We start from the raw sequence: 22,739 nt of genomic DNA on the forward strand, positions 1-22,739 counted from the left end.
TAAAAAAATTTTAGCAGAAGAAGAGAAAAAAAAAGAAAAAGAAAAAAAATTAAATTAACTGCAAGACTAAAGAATCATAGGGAGAAAGCCATGAGTTCTGAGCTTTGCTATCTCCTCCTCTGGAATTCTGCTACTCTTCTTGGTATTGAAACTGCACTCCTTGGTAGGTGAACTTGGTCCTGCTGAATTTCTTGTTGATCTTCTGGGGGAGGGGCCTGTTGTAGTGATTCTCAAGTGTCTTTGTCCTAGGCCGACTTGCACCACCCTTACCAGGGGACAGACTGAGTAATCCGCTCAGGTTTGCTTTCAGAAGCTTTTGTTCCCTGAGCACTTTCCGTAGAGTTCCGGAGGACGGGAATACAAATGGCTGCCTCCTGGTTTCTGGCCTGGAGGAGCCGAGATCCCAGGGCCCCACTCCTCAGTGTGCCCTCAGAGAACAGCGCCCAGTAACTCCCGTCTGCCTGACCTCCAGCCGCACTCCAAGCTCACCCAACCTGTGACAGGTTCAAGATAACCCCGAGCTGTGAGCTCGCTGTCGGCTCTGTCTCTGTTGCCGGCTTTCCCGTTCCAATACCTGCAAACTCTGTGACACTCAGACACCCCCGATCCTTCTGTGACCCTGCAGGACCTGACGCCACGCTGACCCCGCGTGGGCGTCACCCCGGTTTAGCCTCTGGAGCGATGTTCCTCAGCGGAACAGACTTTTAAAAGTCCTGATTTTGTGCTCCGTTGCTCCACTTGCCGGGAACCGGCCCCTCCCTTGGGGTCTATCTTCCCGTCGCTTTGGATTCACTTCTCCGCCAGTCCTACCTTTCAGAAAGTGGTTGTTTTTCTGTTTCTAGAATTGCTGTTCTTCTTCTCTTCGATCTGCCTATGGATTTGTAGGTGTTTGCAATCTTTAGATAAGCTATCTAGCTGATCTCCTGCTAGCTGAAGTAGTCTCAGCCTGCTACTTCTCGGCCATCTTGACTCCTCCCCCCCCCCCAGTTCTGCTATTTCTGAGGCAAGTAACTAGGGTGCTTTATGCCTCAATTTCCTCATCTGAGATTTGTGAAAATAATAGAATAATTATTATATCACAGAGTTATTGGGAGTATTGAATGAGTTAGATGAAAACAGCTTAAAAAAATAGCTTTGTCCTTCATGTAGTAATAGTTTGTAAACATTAACCACCATTTTGTAATATTCTTAAATTGATTGGAATGTTTACTATTTTACAATGTGAAAATTCTTATATATTTAAATAATCCATATGAGACACCAACTGTGTGTCCTTCAACTCTTTTTTTAAAAGAATTTATTTGAGAGAGAGAGTGAATATAAGAGCGAGAGTGAGAGAGAGCATGAGTGAGCAGAGGGAGGACAGGGAGATGCACGCTCCCCACCGAGGAGGGAAGCCGATGTGGGGCTTGATCCTGGGACCCAAGGATCATGACCTGAGCCAAAGGTAGATGCTTAAGAACTGAGCTACCCAGGCACCCCTACAATGCTATTCTGATATAAGTATTCAGAATTAGTGCAGACCCCACAAATCAAGGACCCAATCCCATACGACTGCCTCTACTTTAGATGCCTGTTTCAAGTCTTAGGAACAACCCATACTTTTGACCCACTGGGATTCCCACAACCCTCTGATTAGATTCAATCATTTGCTAGAATGGATCACAGATCTCAGAAAAACACTTTACTTACATTTACCAGTTTATTATAAAGGATACAAGTGAACAGCCAGATGAAGAGGTACATAGGACAAGGTCTGGAAGGTCTCTATCACAGGAACCTCTGTCCCTGTGCAGATGGGGTGTGTCACTGCAGGTGGATATATTCACCAACTTGGAAGCTCAGCAAATCTCATTGTTAAAAAAGTTTTTATAGTGTTCAATATCCAGCACCCCTTTTCCTCCCTGGAGGTTGAAGAGTAGGTCCAAAACCAAAAGAACCAAAGTTCCTAGCTTTTGCACCTTTAGGTGACCAGCCCCATCACAGGGCCATCTGGGGGCCCCACCTTTTCACCTCATTAGCATAAACTCAGGTGTGCTTGGAGGAGGCTTGTTATGATTAAGGGAAGACGTTCTGTCACTGAAGAAATCGAAGGGTTTTAGCAGCTTCTTGTCAGGAATGAGGGCAAAGCCCAAATGTATTCTTTATTATACTACAGTTGGAAAGAAGTAAGAGAAAATGAATTAATTAATGACTGTTATTTTAAATAGCCTTATCTCAAACTTTTCGGAAGCAAAGACCATGACTTCAATTTTAATTGTCCTATAGTGTCAACCATTGTGCCAAACAAGTAATCAATTGATAATAGTATTACCTTACAATCATGAAATGCTTCATAGCTTTATAAGTCATCTCAAATGTATTATCTTCTTTGAATCTCACATACTAGTAATGGTCAACACTTTACAGATGATCAAACTCAGGTCCTGGGATGTTAAGTTACTTAGCCAGTAAATATACCTTAGACGAAGCAGAGATAAAATACAAACTCAATTCTTCTGATTTAAATTCCAGCCTTTGTTTACTTCACAACAAAAGATACTAAACTATAAGATAGGTGACTTGTTCTACCTGGGTTGGTCCTAGATCATTTAATTTCTCTGGGTCTTATTTTCTTTATCTGAGAAATGATCATTAAAGGATTTTCATTTCCAAATCTTAAGATTCTATTATCTCTAAATTATCTTCTGGTTTTAAAGTTTTAATATCATTTAAAATACCACAAAAGTTGGTTTTTCCTTTGCACTGAAATGTCAACAGTGGAGATAATAACCATATTTCCACTTGAGAAATATTCCTGGAAAGCCACTAATTTAGGAAAGACACAACATTTAGTAACATTGGTAAATCCCACTGGTTTCCATTAAAAAAAAAAAAAAAAGCAAACACCAAACACCTGTGTTTCTAAGAAAAAGTATGTAATATACTTTACTAATAAGTTTTGGTGAAGAATAAGTAGGGATAATTTTGACTCCCATGACATCATACTTGTTAAAGGAGTACTCTAAAAGTAGAGGGGATGTATTTGTGTAATATTCTTGATTTCAGGAACATTTCAACCAGACATATACTTCTTTTTAGACCATTAACATTTCTCTCTTAGAAATTATTTGAATCTAAAAAAAAAAAAAAAGAAATTATTTGAATCTGCACAACTTTCTTCTCCTTTTTTATTACAGGATATGAAAAGCTTGTGGTAGGCTGGAATACTACTTCTTAATTCTCTGCAAGAGAGCATTACTATTGACTAAATAAAGAAATAACACGAGCCAGGCATTGGAGGGGAGGTTAAGCTGGTAAGTAAATTCTACTGTTTTCCAACATTGAGATTCTACAATTTCATTTTTTACCCCCCCCCTAAAATTCATGGTCCTCAGTAATATGAGATGTCTATAATCCATTTTATAAAGCCTAATATACTAATTTGAAAAGAAGCCTACTTATCTCCACATTTGATAAAATACTTTCTACCCTCCTTTTAAAAAAGTGTCTCCATGCAAATTTCTTACGTAATTACACAAAACAAATGCTTTGGAACAGAAGACTCAATCTGAAGCATTATAGGCCTCAAACATTTAATGTCACAAACTATTCATTTGCCTACACTTTGCAGATAGATCACTGATGTACAGTAATTACTCTTGCAGTGACATTCTGTAATCCTTTTCTGGACTGCTATACTTAGTCAAATATTTATTGAATGCCTACTATATGTCATGCAGTATGTTAATCATTTAGCTTCACACAATTCTTAAAATAAAAAAGGCCATTCACTGTATTTTGGTCAACTTTACCCTTTTGTAATGAAATGAAAGCTACTTCCTTTATTTCTCACGCAATAAAAACCTCATTAATTCACTTTCTCAACTCCCAAGTTGCAGATATCAAATACAAGAAATGTGTTTTTTTAAAAACAACCTGTTTTGCTTTTTTTTTTTTTTAAGATATTATTTATTTCAATCTCAAATAGGTGGAGAGGCAGGCAGAGAGAGAGAGAGAGAGAGGAGGAAGAGGAAGCAGGCTCCCCACTTAGCAGAGAGCCCGATACGGGGCTCGATTCCAGGACCCTGAGATCATGACCTGAGCCAAAGGCAGAGGTTTAACCCACTGAGCCATCCAGGTGCCCCAACAACCTGTTTTTCAATGGCGAAAACAATGCAGTTCTGTTGCAGTGACATTAAAAACACAACACAACACAACACCCTGGGGTGTGGCTCAGTTGGGTAAACCTCTGCCATCTGCCTTTGGCTCAGGTCATGATCCTAGGGTACTGGAGCCTGCTTCTTCCTCTGGCCCTCATTCATGCTTGCTCTTCCTCAAATAAACAAAATATTAAAAAAAAAAAAATTCTCAGGGTGCCTGGGTGGTTCAGTCCGTTAAGGGGCTGCCTTAAGCCCAGGTCATGATCCCACGGTCCTGGGAAGGAGCCTCACATCCAGCTTCCTGCTCAGAGAGCTCCCTCTCTCTCACCTGCTGCTCTCCCATTTGGGCGCTCTCTATCTCTCTGTCAAATAAATAAATAAAATCTTTTAAAAAAATCTCAAAAGTACGCTTTACTTATAACTAGGAAGAATAAATATAGAAAGATTTCAACTGAGGAAAACTTACAAACACTGAAATGAATTTGACTTTCTGCACAGTCCCAGAAAGCAGACCAGCACCAAAAGATCAAAGTCATAGGAAAGTAGGTATCAGCTGAAAACAAAATAAACCTCTCTTCTGAACAACTTTTCTAATAGTTAAAGCTGGTTTGAATACTGAAATAGCTGCTCTCAGGACTACTTGCTTGGATGTTGTAAAGGAGGCTGAAGCACTAGAGGGAAAGTTATATCACTATATAAAGTATCCATCAACATGGATTCCGTAACTAACATTGCTATTACAACTTTCTTAAACCCGACAAAACGGTTGACGAGGAGTTCTTTCTGAATTCAAGAAGCAGGGTATTCAAGGTTAGGATTCCTGTTATTTCACTTTCCCGTATGACATAGCCCTTGAAAAGAGCTCGCAATGATCTCCTGTCCAAATAAATTTGGAGGAATCTCCTGCAGGACCTCCCATTAGGAAAAACAACCTTACGAACCTTTCTATCTTGGAATGCTCCCCCCACCCCCGCCCTTTCTTTTTGGCAAGGAGAGACGGAGAATTAGGACTTGGGAGGACAGAGATGTTCTCAAAGGCGCACTCTTAGGAGAGGAAGTGGGGAGAGCAATTCCAAGTGAGATCCTACACTGCGTAGAGTGGAAGGGCCGGGACGAAAGGAGTGAAGGGTAGAGAACAGAGAGCGTGCCGCCGTCGCGTAATAATGCCTGGTGATGGGGCGGGGTGTGTTCCGGGTGGAGGGAACCCAGACGCTCGTGGGCACAGGGGCTGGAGAGGCGGAGAGGACCGGGCGCCGGACAGCACGCATGCGCGGGCCCGAAATCGCGGCCGTCACGGTCTGGGTCAACGGCCCGGGTCTTGCCTGGCGCCGCTCTGCGGGCGCCTTCTGCTCCAGCGAGGCGGCTGGGCACAGCCTCTTCTCTTTCCCGCCGCCCAGGCCAGGCCAGGCCCACGGGGCCGTAACACCGGCGTCGACGGCGGCTGAGACGGCCTCTGGGAGCGCGTGAGGCTCCGGGGTCGCTGCGGCGATTGGCCGGCCGCGGCGCCCGCTCCCATAATGCAGCGCATGGCGCGTCATTGAAGAGAGACCATGATGGCGGCGGCGCTTGGGCCCCCAGAAGTGATCGCTCAGCTGGAGAACGCGGCCAAAGTTCTGATGGTGAGTACACCGCGACCCCCGCACCCCAGTATCTGCGAGACCTTGGCTGGCACTGCAGTGCCAGGCGTTCCCGTCCCCCGGGCTGGCGACCGGCAAGGGCCTCCAGGGAGCCCTGGAAGTGGAGGAGGTGGCGGTGGCGTGGCGCAGGATTCTCCATCCTACTTTCCTTCCCTCTTGGTTCCCCCTTCTTCCTGGGGCTCTCCACTTCCTCTAGGTGTCTGGCACTCCGGTCGGGCGACGGAATAGGGTGTTGAAGGAAAGAGGGTTTCCTGTGCCACGGTCTTCACGGTATACCCTGTCCCACAGACTGGGTCGAGAGCGAGGCGTGGTTGTGAGGTCGGGGTCATCTCCGCAGGGCTTTGGTCGGGGGCAGTGTGTGCGCCGCCGAGGAGTTGCTGCCAGAAGGGAAGGAAGGAAGGGATGGCTCAGCCCAGGTGCTGTTAGCAGTCCTTGTTTCCTTCGAGGATGTGGGTACTCAAGCTCTTTCTCCGACCTGCAACCACCTCTGGGGTAACCGCAGCCGCCAGCACGTGGAAGGACCGGCAGGAGGAAGGGAGGGGAATATTTGGGACCAAGGTCATTGGGGCAAAACTTTATTAAGTACCAAGTTCCCTGTGGGTCGCGCATTGAGAGCGGAGTCTAAGGGGCTCCTTAACACTATTCAGTGAACAATTTGATGAGTATGTTATTTGCCCAGGGAGTTTAAGAAGGCTGAGTTAAAGGATAAAAAAAGTATTCCACGCAGGGAGTAGAAGTAAGGATAAACTATATTCAATAAACTGTATTTTCTGGCTCGGTTTTGTTTTTGTAAATTTTGGTTTCCGTGTTCGTAGTTGTTTTTTTTTTTTTTTTGGAAGTTTGAGGCTCGGTTGATTGCTTGAATTGATCCAGCCTTTCTAAGAATCGAATATCGAGTGCGGCTAGCTTCGTTTTATTTTATTGATTAATTGAACTTTTTTTTCCCTTTTGGTTCGTTGCTTGGATTATATGTTCGAGCATCACGTTTAAAAGTATTTGAACTAATTCTAGCATAGTATGTAGTACCACTTATCAAGTTTTGTTTTCACACACAACATCAGATAGCTTAGGAAATTTAACTAACGAAATTGAGAAGTCTAATAAAAGCAGGGTTTGCTTGCTTCCTTATGAGCAAAGCTAAGTGAATCGTTTTGTCACAAAACAGTAAAATTTTCAAACTCTTCCAAGTCCAGAAAAAACTAGCTAGTGTTCTCAAAATTCCTGACGTGGTATTTCCTGAAATATCTGAAAAATTTCTGGGAGCCAGGGACCCTATTTTCATTAGACTCTGGAAGCAGTATGTGACCCCAAAAAACACTGCCTTTGTTCTTACATTAATAAGATAAAATTAGTGTCCTTCATTACTGGCCTGAGTATTAATTAGCACTTGAGTTTGCCAGCACCAGTACCGTCCCTCTTCCTTGGCAAAGCTGTTTTATCATCTGTAAGGGAGTAGCTGAGAAGAATAGCAATAAGTTCTGTTTATTGAGTGCATACTACATCCAGATACTATGTGCGATGGTTTTACATACTTTATTAATCCCTGCAACAGCTTTACAAGGTTGAAAGAGAGTTTACGTGGCCCAGATTACATAATTACTAAGTTGATGATTTAGGTTCAGAAATGAGATCTGCCTGACTCTAAAGCTGAGTCTGTTTCTGCTGTACCTCACCACCTCTTAGATATGTTGTGTAGATATCCATTTACATACTTTTTATTTAATCATTCTAGAGGGTAGTATTAAAAAAAATTATTAAAAGTAGGAAATTTGTTTTTTGAAGTTTCCACTTTATATTCACAAATGTGGACTACAAATGTGTGGGAGTAACAATTACTGCATTATTTCTAAGTATGAAAGCTGTATTCCAATTTATTATTAGTAATAACAGCTCACATTTATTAAATGCTTACTGTGTGTGGAGCATTCTGCTAGGTGCTTTTACGTATGTTGCCTTATTTAATTCTTACTAACTATAAGGTGGTAATTTTTTTTTTTTAAGATTTTATTTATCTGCTTGACAGAGATCACAAGTACGCAGAGAGGCAGGTGTGAGGGGTGGGTCCGGGGGAAGCAGGCTCCTTTCCGACCAGAGTGCCATACTTAGGGCTCCATCCCAGGACCCTGGGATCATGTCCTGATCCGAAGGCAGAGGCTTTAACCCACTGAGCCACCCAGGAGCCCCTGTGACGTGGTAATTGTTAACTTTCATTTTCATTTTATAGACTAAGGGGCAAAAACATGTAAATGCTAAGTAATTTACCCAAATTTGCAAGCAAAGTAGTTAAATCTTCAACTATTAAGCATTAGAATATTTTTAAAAAGGTTGAATGATTTTAGCATTTATCCATCTGTGGGTCAGATGGATAGCCATCTGAGGAAATCTCATTTATAGGAAGTTGCTATATATTTTAATTGTTAATGTGTTTTGGGATTCAAAGTAATTACTGATATCTTTCACAATCGTTTTGCTTAATTTTTCCATTTGGTATCCATATATTTCTTTTATGAAATTTGGCATAGAGTTTTAGTGTGCAGAATAAACTCAAGACATCTCTTAGTACAGAGGTCAGAGGTCTTAGTCCACAGTGGATATCAGAAGGAAATTGTAAGCAAATTTTTTGATGCAAGCATACATATTTGGAAATAGGGTTTATAGTTTTATCAGCATTTCTAAGGAAGTAGAGACCCTGAAAAATAAGAACCTAGTCTAAGCATTCTCCCTTCCATTCTACATATGGGGAAACTGAGGTTCAAAGAGGTAGAAGTGACTTGCCGAAGGTAGGTCACAGAACAAATTAGTGAGAAGAGTGATCCAGAACCTAGATCACCAGACTCCTGTTTCGGAACTTTAAAAATTTTTTACTCACCCATGTTGTTTCTCGAAGTCAGTATATTATAATACTGTAAATGTTACATTTTATTGCTTGATGGGAAATTTTGAAATTGTTTTTGGATATTGCAGTTGCTTCATTGTAAATATCTACACTCAGTCCTATTTAGGTTATTGGGTAAATTGCCAAATAGTGTATTAGACCTTTATAGTGAAAAAAATATTTATTGATTTTATAGATCTCAACATAAATGGTGATTATCCCCCCACCACCTCAGTTGTAATAGGGAGTATTTTCTGTAGATGCTTGCTAGAAAATATATTTGAAGGTGAACAAACTAGGAGGAGGATGGACTTTTGTAGGTTAGCAGTTGTGCAAGTGAAGTTATCTATTTTGAAAGCATTGTGCAGTTGGAAAGTTAAATAGGTCCTGAACATTTCTTCTGCAAAGAAGATTCCATTTGTTGGCTTTTGGTTAAGACACCTAACCCTAAATTTTTGAGAGTATATTAGATATATACTAGAGTAAGTTAAGTTGACCACACTTCAGTGCTAACAATCTTATCAGTGAGAATCTTCTTTGTAACTGCTTGAATTTAGTAGGTTACATTATAGACCTGAAAATTTGGTGGTGTAGACACATTTTCTGTTATTTAAAACTATAGCAGTAATACCGGAACATATTATTTTAAAATACAGCAACAGCACACACATACACAGAATAAAAAGTGAATCTCTCTCTTCTTCGTTCCCCACTCTCAGTCCGCCCTCCCTAAGCAATCTGTATTAAGGTTCAATATACCTTTTTTCCTGTGCTTTTATAATACACATTATATAGTTTTCTTTTTTTCACATGAATAAGAATACTATCAATATCCATAATTTAGGAAATCTTGCAGATACCTTTCTGAATAGTAAGAAATTCAAGCTGTGCAGAAAGGTGTATAGGGGAAAGTAAAAGTTCCCTAAGGTCCCATTTGCTTTTCAGACTTGACTGTTTCTTGAGTACACATATTAAAAATCTCTAAACAGGGTACCTGGGGGGTACAGTTGATTAAGTGTTCCACTCATGATTTTGGCTCAGGTCATGATCTCAGGATCATGAGATCGAGCCCTGAGTTCATCTCCTTGCCCAGCGCAGAGTTGGCTTGAGATTCTCTCTCTCTCGCCTCTGCCCCACTTGTGTGTGTGTGCGTGGTGTGTGTGGGCGTGTGTGCTCGCTCATGCCCTCTCAAATAAATAAATCTTAAAAAAAAATCTCTAAGCATATAAGAGCATACATAACATTTTTATTTTTTATTTTATTTTTTCATTTATTGGGTTTCTTCTTATTTTTTCATTTGTTTAGTTTCTCTTAGTGGATAATTATAAATCAGTAGGACCAGCACAAAACTGACACAGCCTCTACAATGCTGATAGCAATTTTACATTTATAAACACATCAACACAGAGAGTATGTAGGCTGGTAGGCTAACAAAACCATGTCTGAACCTCACAGAGATGGTCCTTCCGTCGCAGCTGGGACCAAGGGGGGACAGGGACCTTATTCTGAGGCTGCATAACTGCCCCCGCCGCCAAGAAGTACACACGTAATTTTTCAAATGTATTTTTTTACATCAGTGAAACTGTGTAAGCCATATCTTCCTGTGCTTTTCTTTATCTCCTTGTGGATGAATTTTTTTTTTTTTTTTAAAGATTTTATTTATTTATTTGTCAGAGAGAGAGCGAGAGCGAGCACAGGCAGACAGTGGAAGGCAGAGTCAGAGGGAGAAGCAGGCTCCCTGTGGAGCAAAGAGCCTGATGTGGGACTCGATCCCAAGATGCTGGGATCATGACCTGAGCCGAAGGCAGCTGCTTAACCAACTGAGCCACTCAGGCATCCCAATCCTTGTGGATGAATTGTAAATGGGGTTTGTTTCCATTTTGTTTGTGTGTGTGTGTGTGTGTGTGTGTGTGTGTGTGAGAGAGAGAGAGAATAGGTATAAAATGTAGGATGTCTTTTGATTTTAGAGACATAATGGAAAAGTTTAGTGTCCTTTTAGTATTAATATCATATTTGAACAATAAACCTGAAAAATGGTTTATTTTTTTCAATTTCCTTGGTATTGTTTTCCTGGCTTGCTCGAGCTGTTAGGAATTGTCCTTTGTTGAGTGTGTGTGGTGCCAATATGTTGCAGAGTACATATGTTAACTGATACTTCAAAGAAAAATAGTTTACTGTGGTTGTTTTAAAACTAAAATTGATTTAATACATGTAAATGCAGCTTTAATGGGAGTGATTTTATGATTGGTTTTCATGGTTTTTATTGTAGTAGAATCTGGTTACTATTTTGAAAGCTTCTATAAAATTGTAGTGAGATATAAAAAATTCCTATTTCATTTTCCCATCAATTCTGTGAAGCAAATAGATATAAATTTTATAAAGAAGTTCTGAGATTCAGAGATGGTAAGTGATTTGCCTGTGGTCCCATAGCTGGTTTGGATTTGGAGTTAAGTCTGGTCATTCAGTCATTCTAGAGCAATTCTTCCATATGTATTTGCTAGGCATAATGCTATGTATGCTAAGGAGATAGGAGAAAGACATTGTTTTGAGTATAGTCTAATGGGGGAGAAAGGCAAAACTATTAGTTGTTAGATGGCATTATGGAAGTATATACTAGTGCTCTGAGGGTACAGAGGAGGGACATCTATCGCAGACTGAGTTGGGGATGTAGAAAGGGCTTCTAGGTGATCCTTAAGTAACAGGTGATCTTTAAGCTGAGTAGTCAATGAAGGACAAGTTGGAATTTTCCAGTTGGGTGAGGGGTGAGGCTAGAGGAATATATTTGTATAAAGGCCCAAGAGAACCAAATGCCATGCTTGGGGAATATTTGAGCATTTATTTATTTATTTAAGATTTATTTATTTTAGAGAGAGCATGAATAGGAGGAGGGGCAGAGGGGGAAGGAAAGAAGCACAGTTCCAGCTGAGTGCGGAGCCCGGTGAGGCAAGTCTGGATTCCATGACCCCAAGATCAAGAGTTGGACGCTCAACTCCCAGGCACCCCTTGTGCATTTATTTAGTAGATATTTCCTGAGCCCTCCTATGTTTAAGGTACAGTGCTTTTATTTTTTTTTGTAACCAATCATAAATTTAAGAATTTTGATTGTAGCACTTACTTTTATTGGAAAGATGCATTATATTGAGTAAGCATTTTTCTTTCTTTTTTTAAAAGATTTTATTTATTTGAGATAGAGATAGTGGGAGAGCACAAGCTGGGAGGAGGGGGAGAAGTGGGCTCTCCACTGAGCAGGGAGCTCAATGCCGGGCTCGATGCCAGGACTACGGGATCATGACCTGAGCCGAAGGCAAACACTTAAGCAACTGAGCCACGCAGGCACCCCCATTTTAATTTATTTCACTTTTGTCTCTGTTGTGGCACTAGTAATTTTTTCCAAAAAATTAGTGGGGAATTTTTATTTAAAGTTCAATTAAATATGTATTTTACATTTGGACTCATAACTCCACTAATTGAAACATGGCCAGTGATCCAGAGAAATGTGAAAAGACCTTTGAAAAAGGCAGTTGATAAAATTTAACAGCCTTGGGCGCCTGGGTGGCTGAGTGGGTTAAAGCCTCTGTCTTTGGCTCAGGTCATGATCCCATCAGGCTCTCTGCTCAGCGGGGAACCTGCTTCCTCCTCTCTCTGCCTGCTTCTTTGCCTAATTGTGATCTCTGTCTGTCAAAATAAATAAATAAATAAATAAATAAATAAATAAATTTAACAGCCTTAAAATTTAACAGCCTTAAAAATTCAGTAAACTAGGAATTGACTTAAAAAACACAGTAAGTTATTTCAGACCACTAGTAAATGGTGATATTCTTAAGAGTTGAAATAGGGAGTTGTAATATAATTATTACTTAACACTTGGAGAGCGAGCTGATACAGTAAGATAAGAAAAAGGAGTAAGTGCAAATATTGGAAAGGAAAGTAAAAAAGATAGTTATTTGCAGGTGATATCCAGAAAAAGAAGTCCAAGGAAACTAAACTATTATTGGAGTATGGGGACACCTGGGTGCTTCCGTTGATTAAGCAGCTGCCTTCAGCTCAGGTCGTGATCCCAGGGTCCTGGGATCAGAGTCTCTTATCTAGCTACTTCCTCAGTGGGAAGCCTGCTTCTCCCTCTGCCTGCATTGCCTGCCACTCCCCTTGCTTGTGCTCTCTTTCTCTGACAAAGAAAGAAAATCTTAAAAAAAAAAAAGAAAGAAACTCTTAATAGTTGTTTGGTAATGTGACCAGATATAAGAGAAATAAACCAATTGTGAGATTTCTTTTATATCAACAATAATCAAGTTAAAATTGGGAAAAAAAAAAAGACTTTATTACTTCAGTTATAAAAAACCGTGGGAATAAATTATAGGACACTATTTTTTTTTTTTTTTTTTTTTTTTTTAAGATTTATTTATTTATTTGACAGAGAGAGATCACAAGTAGGCAGAGAGGCAGGCAGAGAGAGAGAGGAGGAAGCAGGCTCCCTGCTGAGCAGAGAGCCCGATGTGGGACTCGATCCCAGGACCCTGAGATCATGACCTGAGCCGAAGGCAGCGGCCTAACCCACTGAGCCACCCAGGCGCCCTATTATAGGACACTATTAAACATTAAACACTATTAACCATTCAACTTTTTATGAAGAAAACTAAATAGTTTATTTGAAGAATACAAAAGGAAATCTGAATTAGATGAAGGCTATGTTCATCATTTCAAAGAATTAATTTGGTAAGGTGGCAATTCCTCCCTCATTGATCTGTAAGTTGCATGTAATGTCAATCAAAATCTTTCTTTCCTCTTCACCCTTTTTTGAGGTGGGAGAAAAATGTGACTAATTAATTAGAAAGTATATTTGGGAGAACAGTTGTATGAGAATAACATTTTTAAAAAAGGAAAATGAAGGGTTGGGGGGACTTGATGTACAGTTATTAAGATTTATTCAAAAGTAATAGTAATTGAGGGGCACCTGGCTGACTCAGTGCATGGAACCTATGACTCTTGATCTTTAGGTTGTGAGTTCAAGACCCATGTTGGGTGTAGAGATTACTTAAAATCTTTAAGAAAATAAAATAAACAATTTTTAAAAAGTTACAGTAATTGAAACTTTGTAGTGCTAGCATGGGAAAAGAATAGAAAATTGAAAGACTGGTCTAAAAACTACTTTAATTAAAATGATATTTCACATTGTGAAGGTAACATAAGAAAAAACAAACTATGCTTTAATGCTAGCAGAGGTATAAAAAGTTACAACTTTTAGGGGCGCCTGGGTGGCTCAGTGGGTTAAAGCCTCTGCCTTTGGCTCAGGTCATGATCTCAGGGTCCTGGGATCCAGCCCACATCAGGCTCTCTGCTCAGCAGGGAGCCTGCTTCCTCCTCGCTCTCTCCACCTACTCGTAATCTCTGTCTGTCAAATAAATAAATAAAATCTTAAAAAAAAAAGTTACAACTTTTTGGTAGATCGTTGAATCTCAAGAAATGTAGGTTGAATGTATTGTAGTGTTACTTTTTTTTTTTCCCAAAGATTTTTATTTATTCATTTGACAGAGATCACAAGTAGGCAGAGAGGCAGGCAGAGAGAGAGGAGGAAGCAGGCTCCCTGCCGAGCAGAGAGCCTGATGTGGGACTCCATCCCAGGACCCTGGGGATCAGGACCTGAGCCGAAGGCAGAGGCTTTAACCCACTGAGCCACCCAGGTACCCTGTAGTGTTACTTTTTTATAGAAAGATCAAAATGGACATGGGAAGAACCTCAAATTGGGGGTAAAAAATGAAGGACAGAATATATGATCTTGTTTTTGCTTTCTAAATAAAATCTCTGCATATATCTGTATATGTATAGAAGCAGAATTGGAAGATATATACTAAATTTTTAAGAATGGGGGTCTAGAGAATGGGATTGGAAGTGGGAAGAGTCCTTTCTACATTTCAGTATAGTCTGAATTTTTTTACAACATAAAACATCAGATCACACATAATTAATATGTCATTCTGATAAATTTGAATGTTGCATGTATTTTTAAAATCTGTGATTACTTTCTTGACTATTCTGTATTTATCTCAAAATTAAAAGCTGTCTCACAGCTGAAGCTGAATAGAAACCGCATTTGTAAATCAGGTCCCATTTCTGCAGTTTTCTTTAATCAGTGCTAGTTAAGGATAATCTTGCTAGCAAATAAAAGGAAAAAAAAAAAGGATTTCGAGAAAGAGCTATTAGAAAATCAATAAACTTTATTTTGGAGAAGGGATATGGATTTATTCTCATGCCAAGTTCTATTCACTTACAGTCATGGGAAAAATTAGGCCCATTATAAAATGACAAAGAGAATATTCTAGAGTAGGGACTTTCAAAATTTAGAAGGTGCATAATCATTCTTAGGGTGTGTTTTTTTTTTAAGATTTTTATTTGATAAAGAGATTGACAGCAAGAGAAGGAACACAAGCAGGGGAGTGGGGGGTGGGGAGTGGGAGAGAGAGAGGCAGTCTTTTTGCTGAGCAGGGAGCCCTGTGCAGGGCTCCATCCCAGGACTCTGGGATCATGCGCTGAGCTGAAGGTAGACGCTTAACCGACTGAGCCACCCGGGCACCCCTAGGTTTATTGTTAAAACTAGAATGCTGTCTTCTGTGTAAGGGTACTGATTTACTAGGCTATGTCTCATTTCACTCTCCTATCTTTAATGGCTTCCATAATAGGGGTCTGAAAGCTCAGCGTGGTTGTTGGCCCCAGTCTCATCTTCCAGCCATAAGCCTGATCCTGTCTACTTTTTTTTTGTTTCCCAGCCAGGGATGGCTACATGATTTGTGGGGCCTCATGTAAAATGAAAATGTGGGGCTCCTTGTTCAAAAGGCAGGGAAGAGGTGCCATTAGAGGCTTTAAAATACAACGCTCTTTCCTTTATGTTTTATACTCACAAAATGTGATAGTAATAATGCTTTCTGGGTAGCAGCAAATTTATAAATTGTAAAAGTATTTTCGTTTAATTTTATGTGGAATTGTGATTGGTCATAAGATATTTTTGGCTTTTCTACAAATTTATTAGGTCATCAAAATTTTTACTTTTAGCCATTTTATTTTCAGTTGCTATAATTGAAAGTGATGTCATTCGCTCTTGGCAAATGCAAGATTGTTAATCTTAAAAAAATATTTATTTATTTATTTATTTATTTAAAGATTTATTTATTTGTTTGACAGAGATCACAAGTAGGCAGAGAGTGAGAGGGAGAGAAGCAGGCTCCCTGCTGAGCAGATAGCCTGATGCAGGGCTCGATCCCAGGACCCTGGGATTATGTACGGAGCCGAAGGCAGAGGCTTTAACCCACTGAGCCACCCAGGCGCCCCTTATTTATTTGACAGAGATCACAAGTAGGCAGAGAGGCAGGTAGAGAGAGAAAGGAGGAAGCGGGCTCCCCACAAAGCAGAGAGCCCGATGTGGGGCTTGATCCCAGGACCCTGGCATCATGACTTGGGCCGAAGGCAGAGGCTTTAACCCACTGAGCCACCCAGGTGCCCCAAGATTCTAAGTGTTTTGAGTAGGATCTTTTTATTGTTGCAGCTATTACTAGAGTTAAATTTTATAGGCTGTGACAACTATGGGATACATTTCTGATTAATTATAAATACAAATTTTAGCTGATGATTCTTACAGAACTTTTTTTTTTTCTTTAAAGATTTTATTTTTTTCTTTGACAGAGACACAACAAGAGAAGGGTACACAAGCAAGGGGAGTGGGAGTGGGAGCCCCCGATGCGGGGCTCAATACCAGGACCCTGGAATCATGACCTGAGCCTAAGGCAGGTGCTTAACAGCTGAGCCACTCAGGTGCCCCAGAACTTTTTTTTTAAAGACTTGGTACTGAAATTAGTTTTAGATGTAACTTTATACAGTATTTTAATGTTTCTTTTGACAGTTCTTGTTACTTGTAGAAGTTATAGAAGAAACCAAAAGTAGCTTGCTTAATGGTTTATTTATGATTAAATTTATATACAATGAAAGATGTGTTTTTATGCATCCTGCCGTAGTATCCTTCAGTTATAAAAGAAAAATAAAATTGTCTCTCTGATTAATACATGGTCTGTCCAGAGCTTTATACTAAAACAGTGCCTTTTCTGTTGAATGCAATGATTTCTAAATTTAATTTTTATTTCCAAGCCTGGAGATGCTTGCTTTGGTGTAGAAATTTTGAAAACCAGAGACTCTAAACTCTGAAGGATTCTAACAACTCCCTGAAATGCTTTAGTGCAGTGTCTGTTTGTATAATTTTCTTCTGTAATTTGCTGACAAAGTTTACTCCTTGAGTTCTTGTAAGTGCTTAGACTGGAAGGTTATTGTTTGTGTAGTTATCTTAGGGACAGGGTTGGGTCATGAGCAGGCAAGTGACTTCCCATGATGGTAGGTCCTGGAGTAGCTGCTAGTTGGGCCCAGCTTTGTCCATAGCCACTTGGGGCTTGCAGCACTCCAGACTGTCTTGAGGCATGTGTCCCAGGCCACCATCCTGTCTTCACATCTCCTACACATGCTCTCTTGTCCCATTGGGCTTCACCTAAAACACAAGTTCAAAAATAAAATTATTAAGAATTTCAAAATGGCAGGCGCCTGGGTGGCTCAGTGGGTTAAGCTGCTGCCTTCGGCTCAGGTCATGATCTTGGGGTCCTGGGATCGAGTCCCGCATCGGGCTCTCTGCTCTGCAGGTAGCCTGCTTCCTCCTCTCCCTCTCTCTGCCTGCCTGTCTGCCTGCTTGTGATCTGTCAAATAAATAAATAAAATCTTAAAAAAAAAAAAAAAGAATTTCAAAATGGCAGCAGCAGAGTATCATGTTAAACATAGATCACACACTCTTGAAGCTAGCCTTAGGCTACAGCTTGCCAGGCATTTTGAGTTACTCCCTTCTTCTGGAACCTTACATGTATGTATTCCCTTCTCTTGGAACATTGTTCTCCCCATTCTGCCTAGTTATTGTTAACTCCAAATTTTAATGTAGTTGTTTACTTTCTCAAAGAAGCCTGAACACTCTTAGGTTAAATTGTTTTTTTCATAACATCGTCTGCTTTAGTAATACTTATTTATACCTGCCACTTTATGGTATTTATTTGATTGTATGACTGACTCATCTACTGGATTGTAAGCTCCATGAGGACAGGGCTTCTATTTGTTTTTGGTTGTCATTGGCTCACTATTGTGTCTGAAGCATCTAGCACATTGCTTGCATATAGTAGGCATTTGGTAGTAATTTATGGACTGAAATATAGGAACAGATTACTATAGGGAAGGCCTAGAGTTTAGCAGTAGGTTTCAGAGACAGATTATGCAGGTTTGAGTTGAGGTTTTATTGATGCTTGCTTTTTGCAAGGTTTTGAGTAAGTTTTTATCTTTCCAGCTTCTTAAAACCCTTCTTCTATTGCTTTTTTATTGTCTCAGCCATACCAGCCCTCTTTTCAGTCTTTCGCTTTCCTGTTCTTCATCCTGCCCCAGGCCTGTCTTTGTTCTTTGGTTTTGTGGCAGGGGTTAGAGAAACAATTAGAAAACAGCAGTAGTATGGGTAGTGAGCTACTCAGATGAGATATTAGAAAAACCACTCTGTTGCTTATATTAGTAAGCACATGTGGAAAATTATTGAAATTTAGAAATTGAAAGGCAGTATAACAAAGAGGTTGTAGAGCCAGACTACTTGTATTCTTCTTGGCTTCCGACCAGCTGTGTGACATTTGGCCAGTTGATAACATTGCATCAAAGCACATAAATCAAGGCAACCTTAGGGTAAGCACTTAATAAGTATATTGTTGAGTTAATTAAATTTCTTATAGAGTAGTGCTGATAGAACTTTCTGGTTGATGGAAATATTCTCTATCCCACTTTCCAGTATAGTAGCTGATAGCAACATGTGACTGTTGAGCACTTGAAATGGGCTAGTGCAGTGGAGCCACTAAGATTTTAATTTTAGTTAACTTAAATAGCCACACGTGGGTAGTGGCTGCCATATTGGGCAGCATAGATCTAGAGTGTGGCTGGGTGTCTCTTTGCATTCAACTTCTGATTGGTAAATATTGATTCCAGATTTCAAATAATTCTTGGAGTCTGTCATTACTTCTGGTTGTTGCATTCCTACTGTTAAAATGCAATGTACACTAATTTAGATATCAACTGCTGCATCTTTAATAGATTTTACCTTGTGTCTGGGTGGCTCAGTCAGTTGGGTGTCTGCCTTTGGTTCAGGTCGTGATCCCAGGGTCTCAGGAGCCAGCTTCTCCCTCTCCCTCTGCTTGCAGCTCCCTTTGCTAGATGTGTGCATTCTCTCTCTGTGTCAAATAAAATAAAATCTTTAAAAAATATATAGATTTTACCTTGTTATCCTGATTCTTGCACTAGAATCATCAAAATACATACTTTTGGAAACATTAGTGGTACATAACATTGATGAAGAGAAGATGGCCAAATTCTTTGCTTCATAATTATAATTTTCCTGTTTAGGTTTATAAACAGCAATTAGAATGATCAAAACAATGAATTTTTCATCACCTTTACATACATACCTGCCTTTTAACATTTGTCCACTTATGAACTATATCTTTTTTTTTTTAATGCAGACCTCATAAAAGAGTAAGAATAAAAAATAGTGTCACATATCCACCTAGCAAATTTTTTTTTGTTACAGAATATTGGGTAATGAGGTAGTTCCTCTGTAATGACTGGATGAGAATACCATCATTTCCTTTTGTCCTTGGAAGTATATGGTTCATTTACTGATTCTTGTGTTTGAGAGAACTAGGGCGAGGTTTCTCATCCTTGCCATTATTGATATTATTGTGGTCCGGCATGTGCATCCTGGGAAGTTTGGCAGCATCTTTATCCTTGATCCATAGTTACCAGTAGCACTTCCCAGTTATGACAACCAAAAATGTCTCTAGACACTGCAGGCAGCCCCTGGGGGATAAAAATTGCCTTAGGTGAGAGCCAGTGATGTAGAATATCATCATCTGTAGACTCAGGGTCTGAGATTATGTTTATATGATCAATTTTATCATCAAACAGTCTATCTGTTAGAATTTTCTGCAGTGATAGGATTTGCTTTGCCTAATCAGCTAGCCACTAGCAACATTTGGCTATTAAGCATTTGAAATGTAGCTGGTGCAACTGAGGAACTAAATTTGTAATTTAAGTTAATTTAAACTAATTTTAAACAACCACATGTGGCTAGTGGCTACTGTATTGGACAGTACAGGCCTAGAGTGCTGTTATTGTGTCTTTTCTGTTCTGTTGATGATGCTGTTCTGTGCATCATCTTCTGATTCACCTCATAATTGTGTCTTGTCTGTTTTTTTCTCTTTCTCATTTTGGGTGGAAATTTTAAAATTCTGAATTCTCAGGACTATTGAATGTAATGTTAAAAAAAGACTTAGGAATGTGGTGTTTCCATATTTCTTTGATATGTTCTTGAAAGGTCATGCTATATCTTGAGCAGTGTAGTAAAAGAAAAATAGAGGCTAATGTAATAGGGTTGATTTGTTTTGCTATTGGATTATTTTTCTAGGTGATTTCACCATTTCTTGTTTTTAATTTTGTTGTTAGTTTAGCCATAGTATAGTTGACAATAGTTGCTGAGTTCTGATGAAATAGTCCTTAGAATGGTGAAAATGGGGGCACCTGGGTGGCTCAGTGCATTAAAGCCTCTTCCTTTGGCTCAGATCATGATCTCAGGGTCCTGGGATCGAATCTGTCAGAGTCTGTCATCGTGCTCTCTGCTCAGCGGGGAGCCTGCATCTCTCTCTCTCTGCCTGCCTCTTTGCTTACTTGCGATCTCAATCTCTGTCAAATAAATAAATAAAACCTTAAAAAAAAAAAGAATGGTGAAATGGTAAAATGTTTCAAGATCTAAGAAAATATTATTACTAAGATTCCATTATGAATCCTAGACTTATAAAAGGGTCTGGTGGGTTCATAAATGAGTTCAAATCAGAATGAGTTTTATTCTGTTTTTTTAAAAAATAAATTTTCTCTTTAGTCTTTAAAATAAAATACCTCTTTAAAAAAAAAATCAGGGTGCCTGGGTAGCTCAGTCAGTTAGGTGTCAGTCTTTTGATTTCATGTCAGTTTATGATCTCAGGTCCTAAGATCTAGCTTTTATTGGGCTCCTTGCTGTTCATGGAGCCTGCTTGAGATTCTCTCTCACTCTCTCTTTCCCTTTGCTCCTTCCCATCAGGCGTGCACTTACTCACACTCTGTCTCTCTTGCTCTCTCTCCCCCCTCTTAAAAAAAAAAGGAGAGAGAGCAGAAATCACAAAATACCAAGCATTATAAATAGTTATTAAAAAAAAAAAAAAAACAAATTTGCTAATTAAGGAAAAAAACTCCAAAAATTAAGTCCACAAGACTCTGATGTTATACTGACAATTATGGATAGTTTAAGGGAGTGCCTTCATTGTCTCAACATTATTGTGATGTTTGCTCTTTTTTTTTTTTCTTGATTCTTTTTTTTTTCAATCTGGTTAAGGAAGTTTCCATTCCTATTTTGCCAAAAGTTTAGTCATGGATCTTATTAAACATGTTTCTGCATTTTTTTTTTATAAATACCTTTCTCCTTTAATATGTTAATGTGGTGAAAGACATTAGTTTTCTGATGTTAATCCAACTTTGCAGTCCTGTGATAAACTAAGTTGGTCATAGTGTACATTATTTTTATTTTTAAAAAATCCATTGTTGTATTTGGTATGTGAACTGTCTTAAGATTTTTTCCATCTCTGTTCATGAGTAAGCTTGGCCTGTAATTTTCTTTTCTTACACTGTTCTCATCTGGTTTTGGTATCAGCATATTTGTGATGATATATGCTGACTTCCTAAAATAGGTTGAAGAATGTTCCCTCTTTTGTATTCTCTTGAAATCTGTGTAAGATTGGAAAGATTTATTCCCTGCTGTTTGGTAAAATCTGGATTAGGGGTTTAAAGAAAAAACATTTAAAACTTATTCAATTTATTTAATAGTTGCAGGACTGTTTAAGTTTTCCATTTCTTCGTAAGTTAGTTTTGCTTTATTTTTCTAAGAATTTGTCCATATTACATAAGCTATGTTTATCAGCATAATGTTATTCTTTTGGTATCTCTTTATTATTCAAGACCTTTGTAGTTACAGTTTCTTTAATCTTGCCTGCTTAAATTCTTGTGTCTCTTCACCCCTCTTGCCAGAGTTTTATTAGTCATTCCAAAGAATGACTAATAAAACTAATAAAGAAGCAACTCTGGGCTTTTTTTGTTTCTATTTATTGTATATATAATTTCTGTTTCATCATTTTTTGCTCTTTGTTATTTTCTTCATTTTATTCTTTTTGGGTAGGTTCTGTCATTTTTCTAAGTTCTTAGGTTAGAGGTTTAGCTTACTTGTTTTAACCTTCTAAAATTTCCAATGTAAGCATTTAAGGCTATGCATTTTCCTCTTTTACTTGATTTACATATCACAGATTTTTGATATGAAGTATTTTGGGTCAGTGTTTTCTATTATTGTTTCTTCTTTCATCCTTAAGTTTTTCTTTTCTTTTTTTTTCTTTTAAGGTTTATTTATTTGAGAGGGAGGGGAATGGCTGCAGACTGAGAGGAGGAATCCTCAAGCCGACTCCTGGCTGAATGGGGGCCTGATTAGGGCTTAATCCGAAGACCCTGAGATTATGACCTGAGCCGAAATCAAGGGTCAGACACTTAACTGACTGGGTCACTAGGTACCCTGTCTTTGAATTTTTTTAGTTTTCATTTTTAGGCAGGTTCTAATTTAATTGCTTTGTGATAATGTGTTACATATGTATCAATTATTTAAAATTTGTTTGAATATGCCTTATAGCCTAGTATGTTGTCAGTTTTTATTCAGCATGTATTTGAAAAGAATATATGATATCCAGTTAAGGGCCAAGGTGTTTATGCCTCTTAAATTAAGCTTGTTAAGTCTTTTTGTCTCCATAAGCTAGCAGTTACAGACAGAGATATATTAATGGATTTGTTGGTAGTCCTCTCATTTTTGCTTTATATATATTGGAGGCTGTGTATGTACATACCACTTCAGTTAACCCTTTAATGATTATTAGATGGCCCACTTCTTTTTAGTAATACTTGACTTTAAAGTGTTTT

General features: G+C 39.1%; 1 protein-coding gene across 2 annotated transcripts in view; it reads left to right on the top strand.

The window, feature by feature from the left end:
- Positions 1–5,623: 5,623 nt before the first annotated feature.
- The window catches only part of XPO4 (exportin 4), a 121,960-nt gene continuing 104,844 nt past the window's right edge, over positions 5,624–22,739 (top strand). Inside the window, exon 1 of one of the 2 annotated variants that reach the window (XM_059143773.1) lies at positions 5,624–5,761. In XM_059143773.1, the coding sequence (XP_058999756.1) occupies positions 5,693–5,761 (69 nt within the window). In that variant the 5' untranslated portion in view covers positions 5,624–5,692. Of the gene's footprint in view, positions 5,762–8,540; positions 8,560–22,739 lie in introns of those variants that run through there. The other variant, XM_059143774.1, reaches the window with a different exon arrangement.

This window comes from Mustela lutreola, chromosome 13, assembly GCF_030435805.1.
Source record: "Mustela lutreola isolate mMusLut2 chromosome 13, mMusLut2.pri, whole genome shotgun sequence".
NCBI lineage: Eukaryota > Metazoa > Chordata > Mammalia > Carnivora > Mustelidae > Mustela > Mustela lutreola.